At 37.8% G+C, this 14,732-nt stretch overlaps 1 protein-coding gene across 1 annotated transcript; it reads left to right on the forward strand.

The window, feature by feature from the left end:
- The first annotated feature begins 1,398 nt into the window (after positions 1-1,398).
- Positions 1,399-11,069, forward strand: LOC117972435 (glycoprotein integral membrane protein 1-like). Its single transcript, XM_059023999.1, has 8 exons — positions 1,399-1,516; positions 1,876-1,935; positions 4,560-4,659; positions 7,431-7,582; positions 7,683-7,842; positions 9,335-9,555; positions 9,769-9,932; positions 10,193-11,069. Exons 1-8 carry the CDS (start codon positions 1,421-1,423, stop codon positions 10,308-10,310), a joined length of 1,071 nt encoding a protein of 356 aa, XP_058879982.1. The 5' UTR covers positions 1,399-1,420; the 3' UTR covers positions 10,311-11,069.
- The last annotated feature ends 3,663 nt before the right edge of the window (positions 11,070-14,732 follow it).

Here is a 14,732-nt window from a genome sequence, read left to right on the forward strand (position 1 = left end):
AATTTAGCCAATGATCTTCTAAGAATGATTTCCGTGCACAAACCCATTGGCTAAATTGGTCAGATTCTGCACAGAATCTGCGCAGAATGATCTCTGTGAACGCACCCTCCGTCTCCAAGCCTTGCAGCGCAGCAGTGTGAAGCGCTTGAAAACCCAACGCATGATTCCCTAAAAACACTTGCAATGCATTATTTCAGTGGGCAGCAGTGTGGAGTAGTGGTTAGGGCTCTGGATTCTTGACCGAAGGGTTATGGGTTCTATCCCCAGTGGAGGACACTGCTGCTGTACCCTTTGAGCAAGGTACTTCACCTAGATTGCTCCAGTAAAAACCCCACTGTATAAATGGGTATTTGTATGTAAAAATAATCTGATATCTTGTAGCAATTGTAATGCATTGTAAGTCTGCTAAGAAATAAATAATAATAATTATGGCTAAAAAAGTTACCACTTTAAGGCTGTGACATTATTATTACGTATTGATTGTATTTAGTTTTTTATACTTTATTATTTATTTGATCACCAATCGCTATGACAACACACTTATTTATTTATACACTTATTTTAAGGTAAAAATTGTCTGGGGATTTACATGCATGCAGCTGCTGTATTTTGACTTTTAAAACGCTGTGAATGTATAAGCCGTTAGGCAACTTTCACGCGATTTGATTGGTTCTTGTAATGGTTTATTTGCATATCAAAACCATTTGTTTTTGATTTTATTGCTTTCACTCACCTTAACTCGAAAGCTACTTGTTTATGTTATTTTACATCTCGTTAAATAGTGTGTGTGTGTGTGTGTGTGTGTGTGTGTGTGTGTGTGTGTGTGTGTGTAAACAATATTAAACTTATTAATAATGGTTATGTCCTATATTTACATTTGTCTGGATTACCAAACTATACACAGTCAGTTTGATGTAATTGATTAACATTAACTTTATTGTAACATTATACACCACTTATCATGGATTTAGGACATTACGTTTGTTTAAATAATGTATTTATGTATTTAATATAGCGTTGACAAGCAGGGTTCGCGCCCGCCCCCCGCCTGTGTGTGAATTGCTTTGCACTCTGCGTTAACCGAGATCGTTACAATATTTGATTCTAAATTCATTTTTTGTTGTTGTTGTTTTTTTTTTTTTTTTTTTTACAATATTTTCATAAGAATTATTTTGTTGCAAGCACACATGCACATTTAACTCATTTATTGCGCACACACGCAACCTACTAAAAACAATAAACAACATTCAATTTAAATGTTTATATTGCATATGGCTGTGGTACAGTGTACTGCCAACTTAAAACGACATCGCTTAGAATTTTTTTTTTTTAACTGTCCCTTTAATGTTCTGTGCTTTTTTAAAAAAATATATACCCAGGGTGCTTCAGCCAGGATATTATTATTAACACACACACAGGCATGATGGAGAAGGGACTGATGTGGCTCTATTTAACTGCCTATCTTGTGTTTATTTTAGTTATTTTCAAAGATGCAGCTGCAGTAGAACTCGATAGGGTAAGAATGAAAAAAAAATTATACGTATGCTTCCTTTAATGTTTTGTTCTTTTTTTGTACTGCTTCAGCGATATTAAATTGCAGTAACAATTGTCATTATATTGACAGATCAGATGTTAACGCAGGCAGAACTTTCTTCAGTTGATTCATGTATTTACACTGACGATTTCAAAATTACACTATTGATAAATCTAATCTGTAAATGTTGGGTAGTGCCAAATATATTGTCATCTCAGTGAGACGAAAAGCTCCAAATGAATACTCACGTTTTCCAGGGATCCATTATTATTCTTGTGGTTATTGATGGATGTTTGTGATGCAGTAGGAGACGTAGTGTTTCTGTTTCTTGAAATTTGCAGGAGAGTATAATGATCAATGTGACAACAGTGGGAGAAACAGACGAAGCAAAGGTCCTACAGGTATGCCATTAACAAGCTGTATTACCAAAGGGACTTATATACAGTATATATATTAAATTGCATTTTCTTATAGTTTACTAAGGTAACAATAGCTAATTATGTTCTTATTAGTGCTAATTGGTGTTTGTGTTATTGGGCATACAAAATTACGAAAGCCAGACTTTTGGCAAACAGTCAAGACAATACAATCCTTGAAGATTTAGCCGTGTTTGTGTTTTTTGTCAGAAACCACTGTATAATTTGCATTGTCACTCCATAGTCCAGCAAAGCTCATCAGATGTATTTTACCATGGAAGTGCAGAAGAGAGGAAGTCTTCAATTCAGTGTTAAAGTGTTATTGAACAAGCTGTGGGGTTTAAAACACAACGCATTACATTCTCTAGCTTTCTGCTTTGTTGCATGTATTTCTGCAATATCTTTTTCAACATAATCATGATTTCCATTACACGAGAGTAGATGTTAAAACTTCATGCTGATTTGAACTCGGCTCTCGCCAAGATAAGCACCAACTAAGACGTAGCTTTACAGTAAACTAATGTGATCCATATGCGTCTCCATCCATTTACGTTTCCTTCCATATGATGATGTAGATATCCTTCTGTCTGGTGTTAATGGCTGAAGTGTAATGCTGGCTCCAGGGATCAGCTTATTTTGCCTCCCTGGCGCATCAGCACACACAACGGCTGCGATGCTGGCTCCGGGGATCAACCAAAGTGCGGCCTCCCCAGCGCATCAGCATGACAACCAGTTGTTTTGATATTTTTATTAACATATTCCTGGTCATAAGTCAGTTTTGACCATTTTCATTTCACATCGGTTATGCAGTTGGACTTCCCATCAAAATGTCTTCTAAATTGACAGCATTGGTGGCTTCAAGCCACCCATCAATCAGAAATATTTAATTGGTTTAAACAGGATCCGAGGGATGGGAGCAGGTTTATGAATGTGCATGACAAGCCCCATATAATGGCAATAAATACATTATTTTGGTGAGTTAGGGTGGAATAAGAACCAGTATTAAAACCATAAGCAAAAACTCTACATTCTAAGCAACACACAGCATTTAGACTGACAGCGATTTCACAGCCTAGATTATAAAGTGTTCTATGTGCCAGTGGCTTTTGCACACTTTGAGTACAAGCATATATTTTCATATGGTTGGAGGTACACTCCCTGTACACGTTGCATCTTCACTATAGTGGAGGTCTGTAAAGTGAATGCTGTGATTATGCAGGGCTTCTCATGCATAATCATAAAAATCTGCTCCCGCCCTGGTGTATCTGCACCAGAGCGAACAGGTAGGACAGATGAACCAATCAAAATGCTGAAGTTTGGGAAAACTGATTTATGGCCAGGGATATGTTAATAAAAATATCAAAACAATTGCAGTTAAGTTGAAAAAGATGTTGCAGGAATATGTACACAAAGCAGGGACTAAGGAAAGTAATGCATTGTGTTTTAAACCCCACAGCCTGTTCAGTAACACTTTAAATCAGTCGGCATGAGCACTGTTATCACCAGAAAATTGTGCAGGAAGTTGCGCAGGATGTTGTTGTTTTATTTTTATGACAGTACTGGGGACATACCTTTCTACCACATCCTGAATGGAGGTTTTGTTCACTGAACTATGGGACGGTCTTCCAAGGTTAATTAATCAATCCCACCTTCTACAAGTCTTTCATTTTAAAAAATATATTTATCACATTCTACTTTGACAAGTTGACAATGGGATGCTAGAGGTCTCCAACTGTATTTGTCTCTGTGTAGCCTAAAGAACAGCAGTGTCAGATGACTTGCTTTATGTGCAACAATGAGTCAGAAGTGATAGGTATCTTCTGCTGTAAATTGATTCCTCCAACATTAGTTTAGGCCAAGCTACCTCTTTGTTTGTGATGACTGTTCATTTGGTTGTAAACTTCTGTTTCCTTTAAGTGACAAATAAGCCATTCAAGCTTGAATAGCAAAAATGAGCCTTTTAAACGCATTTTAAACAGACTGCAACCCAATAACCAATCAGTCACTGTCATCCTGGATCACACAATGCATTCAAATATGTTGCCATTTGAGCACACAGCAGCCACCAGCCCCTGGGAATAAGTAGCAGCTGTATGTAAAGAAGCCATCCTGGCCACAGCTCATATATTCCAGTCATACTGACCTTTCAGGAAATGAGCCATTGCCTGCAATTGTATCTGTAACTGATACACAAAGGGTACACGTTATTTTATTTATTAAATATATTTGCTGAAACTTGTGACATTCCATTGATGTGTAAGTTTAGTGCTAGTTTCTTTGTATTACCACATGAGACTGGGTGTTAATGGTGAGCACAGTGTTAGACCAACATCTGTTAATGATACTTAGCTGTGTTCTCCGATACCTTTTTAACTGCAGTAGTGGAAATAAAGCTTCTTTTGCAACCGAATGCTCTGAATATTTGTTGCCATTTGTTATTGTGTTAGTAGTGCATTGTATGTTGTATACTCTGTAATCCTGTGATACCAAAGAAAATGCTACGCAAGTCAAGTCGGCCTATGTCTATGCTGAAAGTGTAATGAATGCATGCGATGACTTCAAAGATTTAAATTATACAACTTACACTTAACTCATGTTTTTAAATTTAGATTAACTTTAACATCTCAGCAGTTGACGACCAAGTTTATGTGAACAACATACCAGTCAAGCTTTCTGGGGTCACAAGATTAAACTGCAGCGCACAGCTTTGTGAGTATATCTGTAAACTCCCAGCCTCTTCTTTTTAAGAACCACTGCCACCTTTCCCTATACTGGAAAAAGTCACACCACTTGAATAAGCAAAAACCAAGATGTTTAACATATTTTTTTTATCTTTCGTTAGCATGTCAATTTTGAATGTTATTTTCACTTTTACCCATGTGTAGCCCAAATCCTTTACAGTGCTAGTTGAGTGTATCAGGTAATCAGGTGGAGTCCTATTATCAGGAAGCCAATTTATAGCTTTGTGGCAGTGTGGCAAAGTGGTTTGCAGTGCACAGGACAAGGACAAACAACAAAGTGCTGGTGAAATGATGGTTTATTTATAATCCAAAGTCTGATGACAACAGTAAAGAATAAAGAGAACAGGCAATACACAGTGATGCGTATTGCTCCATTAAATCCACAGGTTCAGTCCCGAAATAATATACACAGTATTTTTAAACACACACTTATACACAAAACACGGTCACAAGTCCAAAGTGAGTGCTGTAGTTTATCGTGATCAAGGTGCAGTGTTGTCCGGGTTTGTGCTGGCCTGTAGCGACAGCTCCGGATTGTGTTAGCCATCTAATAATAACATACAAGTAGATTTTAGACAAACAAAACAAACAAAACACTCACAATATATTTTACGTTCTCCTTCTGGTCCAGCATTTAACCATAAAAAGGAACAGATCACCTCGCTGCGTCCCCTTATATACCGTCAATCGAAATTAACGATTGCAACCACTCCTCCAATCCGCAGCTGCCACATAGTTTCCCTTCCGGGTCGATGATTTAGTGTACCGTAGCTCTGCCCCCTTTCTAGTTGGCCAACTTCTGTCTAACCCTGGGAATGAATTGTCTGGCCATCCAGTCCAGGGCACTCTGTTCCCTTTACACAGTGCCCTCTTAAGAACATAAGAAAGGTTACAAACGAGAGGAGGCCATTCGGCCCATCTTGCTCGTTTGGTTGTTAGTAGCTTATTGATCCCAGAATCTCATCTAGCAGCTTCTTGAAGGATCCCAGGGTGTCAGCTTCAACAACATTACTTGGTCCCAGACTCTCACAATTCTCTTGTGTAAAAAAGTGCCTCCTGTTTTCTGCTCTGAATGCCCCTTGATCTAATCTCCATTTGTGACCCCTGGTCCTTGTTTCTTTTTTCAGGTCGAAAAAGTCAGTTGGGTCGACATTGTCATTACCTTTTAGAATTTTGAATGCTTGAATCAGATTGCTCCGTAGTCTTCTTTGTTCAAGACTGATTCTTCAATTCTTTAAGCCTGTATATGACATGCCTTTTAAACCTGGTATAATTCTGGTTGCTCTCCTTTACACTCTTTCTAGAGCAGCACTAATGCATTATAAAGTTTTAACATTACTTCCCTTGATTTAAATTCATCACTTTTCACTATATATCCTAGCATCTTCTTGGCCTTTTTTATAGCTTCCCACACATTGTCTAGATGAAGACATTTCTGAATCAACATAAACTCCTAGGTCTTTTTCATAGATCCCTTCTTCAATTTCAGTATCTCCCATATGATATTTATAATGCACATTTTTATTGCCTGCGTGCAGTACCTTGCATTTTTTTCTATTAAATGTCATTTGCCATGTGTCTGCACAGTTCTGAATGCTGTCTAGATCATTTTGAATGACCTTTGCTGCTGCAGTGGTGTTTGCCACTCTTCCTATTTTTGTGTCGTCTGCAAATTTAACAAGTTTGCTTACTATACCAGAATCGAAGCCATTAATGTAGATTAGTAATAGCAGAGGACCTAATACTGATCCCTGTGGTACTCCACTGGTTACCTCGCTCCATTTTGAGGTTTCTCCTCAAATCAGTACTTTCTGTTTTCTACATGTTAACCTCTCCCTAATCCATGTGCATGCATTTCCTTGAATCCCTACTGCGTTCATTTTGAGAATTAATCTTTTATGCAGGACTTTGTCAAAAGCTTTCTGGAAATCTAAATAAACCATGTCATATGCTTTGTAAATATCAATTGTCGATGTTGCATCCTCAAAAAAATCAAGCAGGTTAGTTAGACATCTCCCTTTCCTCAAACCATGCTGACTGTCTCCCAGCATACTGTTACCATATAGGTAATTTTCCATTTTGGATCTTATTATAGTTTCCATAAGTTTACATCTAATAGAAGTCAGGCTTATTGGTCTGTAGTTACCTGGTTCGGTTTTGTCTCAGTTTTTGTGGATTGGTATTACATTTTCAAGTCTCCAGTCTGTCGGTACAACTCCTGTGTCAAGAGACTGTTGCATGATCTTAGTTAGCGACCTCACAGGTCGGGAGGGAGATTTATCACCAAGAATCATTCTGTCTCTGTCACAGGCAGGAAATATGAGTTTCACCTGAGTCAAACTGAACATCTAGTCTTAAAAACAGAAAGATTAACACAAAACTAATGAAAGGCTAGTTTCACAGACCCTGATTAGCACTAGTCTTGGACGAAAATAACTAGATAGTCAAAGACTTCTCCTGATCAGGGTGTGTGTAACCAGCCCAAGTGTTTTGCTTAAAATGTAATTTTTCTGCTGCTTTTGTCTTCTATGGCCCCATTGAAAATAAGATGCAAATCATGTTCTTTCCTGGAGGGACAATTGAGTTGCTTAGTATTAAGATGATAGTTTGAAAGAAAAGCGCTTTTTATTATGTTCTACGTTAATATAACATTTTATTGATGTGTTTTATATTGTAACTTTTTTTTTAATTGTCTTCAAGTTACAACATTAAGTTTGTTTGTTCCCCTTGCTGTTTTAGTGGAAGGTGGAAACCTCAGTAAGGCAGAGGAACCAGGTCGTTTTGTGATGGTCAGTGTTCGTGTGCTGGTTCGCCAGTGGCCTTTAGAAAGCGAGCCTGTTGTGCATCTCCTTGTGTTTAATGAAGAGGTGACTGAAGTAGAAGGAAAACAGGTAAGCACTTTGTTTTTGCAACAGGAAAAAATAAAGGGTATACACTTCAATCCCATGCTCTGTACTGGCATATAACTCATACATGCATTTTGTTCCACAGGTGCAGCAGGCAGACATGTATGAAGTGAATATCTTTATGAATAAGGAATTCCAGAAACTTAGGCAATCCAGCTACTCCTACCCTATGAAGGAAAGCATATTAAACAGCATTCCCAGGCACAGCGACATCTTATTTACAGTTCCGAACCTTCCAGAAAAAGGTACAAACCAGGCAGCAGTCGAATTTCTGGAAAATAAATACATATAATACATTTATAATTTGTTTGTCCAACCTGTTGGTAAACCGATAAGAAGTTACTTCTACTATGGTACCCTCTCATTTAAGCTGTTTTTGATGTAGTTTTAGTGGGATGAAAAATGAATTTAAATGTGTTCTATCTGAAAGGGCTGATGATGTGTTTTCCTTGGCCAAACAATTATACATGACTGCCCACTGATGCCTGTATAATTACTTTTGCTGCCTGCTGTGTATTCAACAATCATATTTGTGTTTCACAAAAAATAAATCTGAATAAAAAATGCAACCATACGTAGTACATATGAGGCAGTAAGTGTAATTGGTGGGAATGTTCTAATGCAGCCTAAGAATACAAAATAAAGTACAGAACACAGGCTGTCACCTTGAAGCAATCATGCAGTTACATTATTATTAATCAAACCCTAAGGTTTACAATCCCGCCATTCTCACCATCGCACATCTCATGAACCTGGCGACTTCACATTTTCAGTGTTATGGAAACTCCATGGGCAAAATCTAATGGCACTGTTCACTTTGACCTGTGACCTAAAATGGCTGCAATGTTGGAGTCATGTTGCTTTTTGGTTTTCCAGATGATAGACTAGGGGTGTGCACATATTTCAATTTTCTGTGTAACACCTGTTAAGATGTTTTAACTTGTTAATGGAATAAAACATGTTAATTACTTGACATAAAAACGAATTGCTCTCTCAGTTGCCACAATCACTGAGTAGCAATCAATAACTGACTTTTCTAATATAGAAACTGTCGTGATCAAACTAACTAAAACCACTCATATTTTATCTGTGATTTATATATTTTACCTTTTATCCTTTTGATATAAAATCATTTTGACTTTACGTTGCTCATTTCCTTAGGAATGCATCATCTCTGCAGTGATTTGTGGGATTGTAGTCTTGGGCAAGATCTGATTTCACTTGACAAACAAATCCATATCCCAGTATGTATATTTTAATAGGTCTAAGGAAAGGTCACATGAATCAAGCTGTATTTGCTAGTTTTGCAACATATGTGTAGTTTACATCCTCGGTATGTCAGTATGGCAGTAAATATGTTAGCCCCCAGGTGAAAGGAACATTTGCTTCCAAGCAGCTTTTAAAGCACTCAGTGTGGAAGTTACTAGCCATTGATTGGTACTCCACTGCAATGGTGAGGGAAAGGCAGGTTTCTTGTTGTAAAATTGACAAGCTGTATTCTATGATTCTTTCAATAAAAGTATGTTACAGGTGGTATATAATAGTAAGTAACCTTTTTACATATCCGTGATACAAGTTTGTTTTCACATTTCTATACTTCATGTTTATAACCCATTCAATCTCATACCCCTTGATTATTCTACCGGGGATGTTTTGTTTTTGTTCACAAAAACTCAAAACTTCTTCTTCTTATTTTATTATTATGAATTAATTAATGTATTTATTTATTTTTTGCAGTAGGTGATCAAAGTCCTGCTCAAACAATGACAACTAGTCATTACCCCTTCAAACAAGCTGAAACCACAGTGGAAGAAAAGGCAACTCTTGGCAAGCTACCTGAGACTCCATTGAGAATGACACCTGACTTCTTGTACAATGAAGAAACAGCAGATGAATATGGACCTGCTGGCAAACTGCCACAGATCCCCCTGAGATCACAGCCACTATCTTCCTATAATGTAATTACTCACAGATAAGTGAGGTGTTAGACTGCTAAATGCAGCATTTCTTACAAAACAAATGTAAAGCAGCTAATTACATGCAATTGAACAAGAAAAAGTGTATTTATTTATACAGCAGCATGAAATAAATGGGGAGACTGGAGAATTTGAGAAATAATTTGAAAAATGTTGACTTGCTGGGCATGAAATGACTTTGGGTTGTCTTTCCAGGAAATGTGTCGGTGGGTGGAGCAGCTGAGAGAAAGGCTGCGTCGTTTCTGGACTGAATCCCTCCCATTGTTCTTCCTGTTCATGTGGGTGGTGGTGGTGGGTGTTGTTGGATCAGCTATCATTGTTAAAGTCCTTGACCTGCTTTTCCCAACCTGCGAGCAGAAGTGAGTATTTGAAGTCCAATATATATAACCTACAGCATGGAAATAACTCAAACCCTGTACTTTATAGGCTATATTTTTGTAACTGTTTGTCTGGATTTGATTAAACTTTGAATTGTCATTGGGACTTCAGCATGCTGTGGCAATGGTGGTTTTTTTTATGATCCTGTACATTTTTAACATATAACCTCTTATCCAATTGTGATAAAAAAAAGATTATTTTTTTCTTTTAAAATAACACAAATCTATCTTTATTCTTAAAGGGGAGATTTAAAACTTGATCCTGTTACAATGGTGCCGTTGGAATTGCCTGTGGAGGGTAAACTTTTACTTCTGGACCACTTAGAGATGGAAACAGATGAAGAGGTTACAAGCCCTTAAAGATAACTTTTCAAGTAGTGGTCAATAATACCACTTTCAGTGGATCTTTTGTTACAGAAACACTTTGACCTCCACTCAGAATACTTGTGGATGATTAATTTCATTAGAGAACAGTACGTTCTTTTTTTTAGTTTCTACACATTAGCACAAATTGTATTTACAGTTCTGATTTGAAAAAAAAAAGTAAAATAAATATTGGTGGCAATTTAATGAATTGAGCTTAATCCATCATACTGCTGTATTTATTTAGTATAATATAGAGTACAACATTCCTTATTGCTAATTTATAACAAGCTGAAAGGCTTCTGCATACCACCGTTTAACACACCCAATACATTAACATTATTACCCAATAACTACTCTAACATCATAGAAATCAGTTTCTAAACACAGCCATTACCTGTATAAATGGTGTAGACCACATTTGTACAGGATGCTTGGACTACTGACACCAGATGAAACACAGTTTATTATTTAATTTTTTGTCAGCATACTATACATGATAACATCGTTTGGGGGAAAAATAGTCAAATAACCCTATACTTGGTAAGGAATTCAGTATTTAATACCTTTATGTAGTGCATAAACTACAATTAGAAAATGGATCTGAGATTTCCTTTAACCTGATTGGTCAATAGGAGGGCTTAAATCTGATAAAATCGCTGACCTCGAATGTCATCTTTCAAACTATGTTTAATCACTGTACAAATCAATCCACCTGAAAATACATAAACACACTATTCGTGTATGTTACCTTTTTTCTGTTTGTTGAAAGAAAATCTCTGTTCTGGTACACGCCCTCTGAATGTTGACTGTCAATGTAGACTATTCGGTTTCCTTGCTGCCCGATCTATTTAAATTTAGTATAGCAAATAAATTATACAAAATAAAATAATCGACAACAGTGTTTGCTGTCAGCGGCAACACAGTAACCACAACACAGTACACTAGCATAGCAACTAGCATAGCAACTAGCATAGCAACTAGCATAGCAACTAGTCTCCGCTTTGAATGACGAGTTTAAGTCAAACAAATGGACGCAGTCTGATTACTTTCAGCAACTTTATTTAAGCATATCACAGTAACAGCACAGGCACGCCACATCTCTTCTCTAATGCCAGGAGAAAGAGGCTTGGACTTTATGACCACACACTGTGAACAAGTTACTGAACAAACATCACCATCAGGGTCAGCGTTGGGGGGTGGCAAGCAGTGCAATTTCCTGGGGGCCCCACAAAGTTACATAATATCTACATCGTCACTGTGGGTAAATGTTAGAGTATTTTAGTACAGTAATTTAATCTCTAAAAGTGGAAATAAATCACACTAAAGTCTAAAAAATAATAATAGAAACTGTACTGCAGAACAAAGTCTTATCTCATATTTTTTTGTAAATTCATTTGCTTACTGAATCACAGCTCCATCGTGTTTGTTCAATTTGTTATGTCTGCATTTTGAAAGTGAATCGCGCGCAAGCGATTGGTTGGATTGGAGAGAGATAGCGGAGTAAAATTAGATGACACCGTGTAACAATTTTTTTTTTTTTTTGGTTCCTGGGTAGTAAGTGTTATTTCCTAATTGCTTATGCCTCAGAAGTATAGAAAATGGCTATTATTCCCCACAAACTTTGCTTTTGTGACCAGGACAGTGATATTTTGAAATTTACCTATTTCCAATGAGAAAACGGGCAAATTTGTGTCTTTTCGTTCACATAAAGTCAGAAAGAAACAACATATGAATCCAAATTAACATGTATTTATACTAAAGTAATACAAAAATGACTACAAAAGATTTAGAAGTGAGTAGTTTTTCGAGATTTACGATTATACTGTAAGTCACTTTCACGAATCAGCCCCCAAATGTAGTCTCCCATCATGTTCTCGTTATACTGTCCTTGGTAGCGGCGTTCAAAGTCCAGTATATCCTGGTGGAAGCGCTCGCCTTGCTCCTCCGAGTACGCTCCCATGTTCTCCTTGAATTTATCAAGATGAGCATCAAGGATATGGACTTTGAGGGACATCCTACAGCCCATTGTGCCGTAGTTCTTCACCAGAGTCTCAACCAGCTCCACATAGTTTTCGGCCTTGTGATTGCCCAGGAAGCCCCGAACCACTGCGACAAAGCTGTTCCAAGCCGCTTTCTCCTTACTAGTGAGCTTCTTGGGGAATTCATTGCACTCCAGGATCTTCTTTATCTGTGGTCCGATGAAGACACCGGCTTTGTCCTTTGCCTCAGACAGCTTAGGGAAGAAGTCTTGAAGGTACTTGAAGGCTGCCGACTCCTTATCTAGAGCTCTGACAAATTGTTTCATAAGGCCCAATTTGATGTGTAGTGGTGGCATCAGTACCTTCCGGGGGTCCCAGCCGTACTCATCATACTTCAAGGTGTCCAGCAAGGTCTTGATGCTGTTGTAATCCTCTTTGAGGTGCACCGAGTGAGCCAAGGGAAGAGACGGGTACTTTTTACCATTATGGAGCAGCACGGCTTTGAGGCTCCTGGATGAGCTGTCAATGAAGGACAGTATAACGAGAACATGATGGGAGACTACATTTGGGGGCTGATTCGTGAAAGTGATTTACAGTATAATCGTAAATCTCGAAAAACTACTCACTTCTAAATCTTTTGTATTCATTTTTGTATTACTTTAGTATAAATACATGTTAATTTGGATTCATATGTTGTTTTTTTCTGACTTTATGTGAACGAAAAGACACAAATTCGCCTGTTTTCTCACTGGAAATAGGTAAATTTCAAAATATCACTGTCCTGGTCACAAAAGCAAAGTTTGTGGAGAATAATAGCCATGTTCTATACTTTTGAGGCATAAGCAATTAGGAAATAACACTTACTACCCAGGAACAAAAATTGTGTTACATAGTGTGATCAGTGAGGCGAGTCCAGGAGTTGGTGTTTTGGGGAAAAATAAATAATTTTACTTTCTGTTAATTATTGGTAGGTTTAAGTTAAACAAAACCGCTAATAGGTTATATAAAATGAAGGAGGGAAAAACTAGAGACATAGATGAAACGCTCATATCCCAGCGGTGCTCAAAAAGGACGTGCTTCTGAGGAAAACTTTGGCCAAACGCTTGGAAGCAGATCCTAAATTAACTACATTATTCACACCACAAGAGGCAGAAAGTGGGGAATGTTCGACTCCATCCGCTCTGTCCACTAAGACGTCAATTTTGAATTTTGAGGAGCAAGCTGAAACTGGGGAAAACGTTCAGGACAAATCAGAGAACACTGATCTGCGAGGTGAGTCTGATGACCCAGCACTATGGCCAGAAAGAATAAATAACTGACAACCAGAAATGTGAACTTGTCCAAAGAGGTCCCAAACAAATACTCAATATTGAATTTCCAAAAAATAACGATGCCGTTTCCCGACGCTTTACAAGAAGAACTATTACATTAACCTTAAAAATGCTGATAAAGTTCTCGGATCATGGCTTTTGTATTCAGTGTTGGCAGATAAAGTATTTTCCTGTTGTACTCTTTTTGGAAAACGTGATAATTCTATTTCGGAGGAGGGCTCAATGCTTGCTTATACATTTAGGCAGCATGGAGGCGTGGCGGACTCTGAACGCAGGGATCAGTGTCAATATGAAGTTAATTGTAATGGAAAGGAATTATTGGAGAGCTGTTCTAACGAGAATCGTTTGCATAGTTTGTCATTTGGCAGAGCGGAATCTGGATTTTTGTGGAACTACACAAAAACTACATGATCCTAGAAATGGAAATTTCCTTGGTCAGGTTGAACTGTTGGCAAAATTTGACCCCGTAATGAAGGCGAATTAAGAAAAGAGAAATTGCCGATCATTACCTCAGCAAAGATATTCAAAATGAATTGATTGTTGGAATGGGAAAGCACATTCTTCATTCCATTGCTGAAAGAGTTAATATTTTGGTGTGATCATGGACAGCACTCCTGACAGCAGCCACACTGAGCAACTGTCAGTTACACTCTGCATTGTTAATTGTTAACTGTCTGTTGGTGCTTCAGTTACAGAATTTTTTACTGGATTCCTTGCTGTTGAGGCCACTACTGGCAAGGTGCTATGTGATACTTTTTTGGCCCACGTCGAGAACTTGAAAATTAGTGTTAATGACTGCAGAGGACAGAGCTATGACAATGCAAGCAGTATGAAGGGCAAAAGACAAGGTGTACAAAAAAAGAGTGTAGGGCATTAACGAAAAAAGCTCTGTTCATGCCCTGTAGCAGTCACAGATTGAATTTGGTCATCCTGGATGCTGCAAAATCATCTGTGCTGTCTGTGACATTTTTCAGGGTGTTACAGCGTGTTTTTGTTATTTGCAGTTCTTCTACTCAGCACTGGTCCATACTTAAACAGTACGTTACCCAGCTTACAGACAAACAGTTGCCAGATGCTCGATGGGAGTCTCGTATTGGCAGTGTTAA

This window comes from Acipenser ruthenus, chromosome 5, assembly GCF_902713425.1.
Source record: "Acipenser ruthenus chromosome 5, fAciRut3.2 maternal haplotype, whole genome shotgun sequence".
NCBI classification, from domain to species: Eukaryota; Metazoa; Chordata; class Actinopteri; order Acipenseriformes; family Acipenseridae; genus Acipenser; species Acipenser ruthenus.